Source organism: Sander lucioperca, chromosome 22 (genome assembly GCF_008315115.2).
Source record: "Sander lucioperca isolate FBNREF2018 chromosome 22, SLUC_FBN_1.2, whole genome shotgun sequence".
Lineage (NCBI taxonomy): Eukaryota > Metazoa > Chordata > Actinopteri > Perciformes > Percidae > Sander > Sander lucioperca.
In genome coordinates this window covers 8,967,919-8,970,879 of record NC_050194.1, presented here as the reverse complement: position 1 = coordinate 8,970,879, position 2,961 = coordinate 8,967,919, and the positions used below count along the sequence as shown (strand labels likewise).

The 2,961-nt window shown below is 43.9% G+C and overlaps 1 protein-coding gene across 1 annotated transcript; it reads left to right on the top strand.

Annotated features, from left to right (window-relative positions):
* Positions 1 to 459: 459 nt before the first annotated feature.
* On the top strand, positions 460 to 1,812 carry LOC116046909 (somatostatin receptor type 2). Its single transcript, XM_031295384.2, has one exon. It carries the CDS (start codon positions 540 to 542, stop codon positions 1,560 to 1,562), a length of 1,023 nt encoding a protein of 340 aa, XP_031151244.1. The 5' UTR covers positions 460 to 539; the 3' UTR covers positions 1,563 to 1,812.
* Positions 1,813 to 2,961: the final 1,149 nt, after the last annotated feature.

The following is a 2,961-nucleotide window of genomic DNA, read 5'->3' as shown; positions in this document are numbered from 1 at the left end:
AAAGGAAAGTAAGAATTGACTGGATGGGGGGAGAGTTGAAGAGTTGCTGAAACCTGGCTGCTCTTGAACCTAAAAAAAAAAACGGGTTTGATCTTCAGGATTTTCTTTTTTTCGGTTGTTTACTCCTCTCCATCTTAGTACTTTTCACCTTCACCGTGAGGAGTCAAGAGGTGACTGCAGAGGAATTTAAACAGAAGAAAAGTTTTTGGTAACACTTTACTTGAAGGTATCTACATAAGAGTGACATGACACTGTCTTGAACACGACACAGTCATGACACATGAACTCTAACCCTAACACTAACCCTAACCATAACTTGTCATGACAAAAACCGAATGGCACTTACTAAAAGAAGCGTTATGTCATAAACGTCTATGACTTGTTTATGTTTATGACACGTTCATGACAGTGTCATGTCACTCTTATGTAGATACCTTCAAGTATAGTCAAGTGTTGAGCTGTCACTGTTCTGACTGTAATCTGTGGTTTTGTTCTCTTTTTTTGATCAAGTATTTGACGCGCTGGGGGGGGGGGGCAGAATGGAGGCCTCCTTTTTAACAGACGGCGACTACAATCAGACCTACGTGGATGAGCATCTTTTCTTCGAGGGCAAGATGGACGGCTTTGGCATCGCCATGGCTGTATTCTACTTGGCGGTTTGCATCCTGGGCCTCGCTGGGAACTCCCTCGTCATCATTGCCATTCTGAAGTTGGACAAAATGTCGTCTTCCACGACGGTGTACATTTTCAACCTGGCGCTGGCCGACGGGCTCTTCATGGTCGGTCTTCCCTTCATCGCGAGCCAGAACTTCCAGAACTGTTGGATGTTTGGAGACGCGGCGTGCAAACTGGTCATGGTGCTGGACGGCATCAACCAGTTCACCAGCGTCTTCTGTCTGACGGCGATGAGCCTCGACCGCTACATGGCTCTGGCCGACCCGCTGCGGTTCGCCCGCTGGAGAACGCCGTGCAGTGCCAAGATCGTCTCGGCTTTCATGTGGCTGTTCTCGCTGCTCACCATCCTCCCGATGGCGCTCCACTTCTCGGCCGACGGAGGCCTGTGCATGCCATACCTTGTCTCCGAGGCCTGGTGGCTCGGCGTTTTGTCGTACACCTTCGTCTTGGGGTTCGCTCTGCCGTTCACGGTCATGACGGCGTCCTACGCGGCTCTGCTGCTCACCCTGAGGTCCCAGCGGCTCCGGGCCACGACGCCGCCCAACCACGAGAGCCAACGGCTGGAGCGGCAGGTCACCAACATGGTGGTGGCGGTGGTGGTGGTGTTTGGGATGTGCTGGCTGCCATTTTACACATTTAACTTCTACTCTCTGTTTCAAACCGGCCTGGTCCTGAGCTTCACCAGAGCTTTCGATTTCGTGGTGCTGCTGTCGTACTCTTGGAGCTGCGCCAACCCCATCCTCTACGCCTGCCTCTCCGACACCTTCAGGAGGCACTTCCGCACACTCTTCTGCCCCACCGCCAAGTCACCTCCCAGCATGCACTGCAACACTGAACGGTATGACTTAAGTGACACATGTGTGCGAGATGTGACCATTCTGGCATAGAGACACTGCATAAAAAAACCTGACTCTTTATTTTCCTCAATTGCCTGTCACAATGCACCACATGATACTTGTCAACTTCTCGCCACTTATTTACTCATTTGATGGTTTGTAGATATGTGATACATTCTGATTTCGTTTTTCTTTTTATCTTCTCCACTTAAACTTGGAATGGATTGAAGTAGGATTGGACATCGAGAACCGATTCCTACTTGGAATTGTTTCAAAAATTACGATTCCAGTAGATTAATTTCTTTATTGGAATCGTTTAGAGGATTTGGTTTCAAATCCGATCATTGCTTCCCAATTTAATATGCGCAAGTTTTGGTTTTCGAAGCGGCCAGGCGCTTGTTGTGTTGCAGCCTTGGAGCACTGTAAGCGGAGCTCTAGCGTGGCTTTATTTTACATTGAAAAAGCTGTAAAACTGTAAACCACCATTGAATCAAAATAAAACGTTCCTCTTATTTGTAAAAATAGGCATGTGACCCGTTTCAACTCCACCCCTCAAAGAATCGGAATCGAGAATCGATAAGAACCGGAATCGAAAGGAAGAATCGGAATTGGAAATCAGAATTGTTAAAATCCAAACGATGCCCAACCCTAGATTGAAGTTGTACATTTTTACGACGTACGTTTTTATTTTCTTGTCCTTGTTATGCAGACTTTTAGGGAATTTTGTTAATCACTGTCTCAAATGTATGCCCGACCAGGTGTCTGTTAAGATTGAGAGATTTTTACACTTGGGTTGATCACACAGTTCACTGTTTGAGTACTGCCCTTGAATCTTGAATCTTGAATCTGAAAAATGTTCCCTCTTCTCAGAGTTTCTTTCACAGACTAGCCAAACAGGTTAAAAAAAAAAAAGTTCAAACAGCATCAGTGGTGGAATGTAACTAAGTACATTTACTCAAGTACTGTACTTAAGTACAAATTTGAGGTACTTGTACTTTACTTGAGTCTTTTCTTTTCATGCTACTTTCTACTTCTACTCCGCTACATTTCGGAGAGAAATATTGTACTTTTTACTCCACTACATTAATCTGATAGCTTTAGTTACTAGTTACTTTACAAATTAGGATTTTTGCACTCAAAACACACGTGGTTTATAAAATATGTTTTATTCTAAATTAAACTACCCAACAATGTATAGGGCTACAAGTACAGCTAAAAAGATTAGCCGATAAAACACTCGACAGAACTGTTTTGATCATTTCCAGTTTTAAAATGTGAGGATTTTTATAGTACTTTTAGTACTTTTACTTACAATATTTTACGTACATTTTCCTGATGATACTTACAAATTTTCAACGTTGAGTATTTTTTCAGTGTGGTATTAGTACTTATACTAGTACTTTACTAACTGAACAGCACAATTCAATTTGACTTTCCGTAACACAAATCC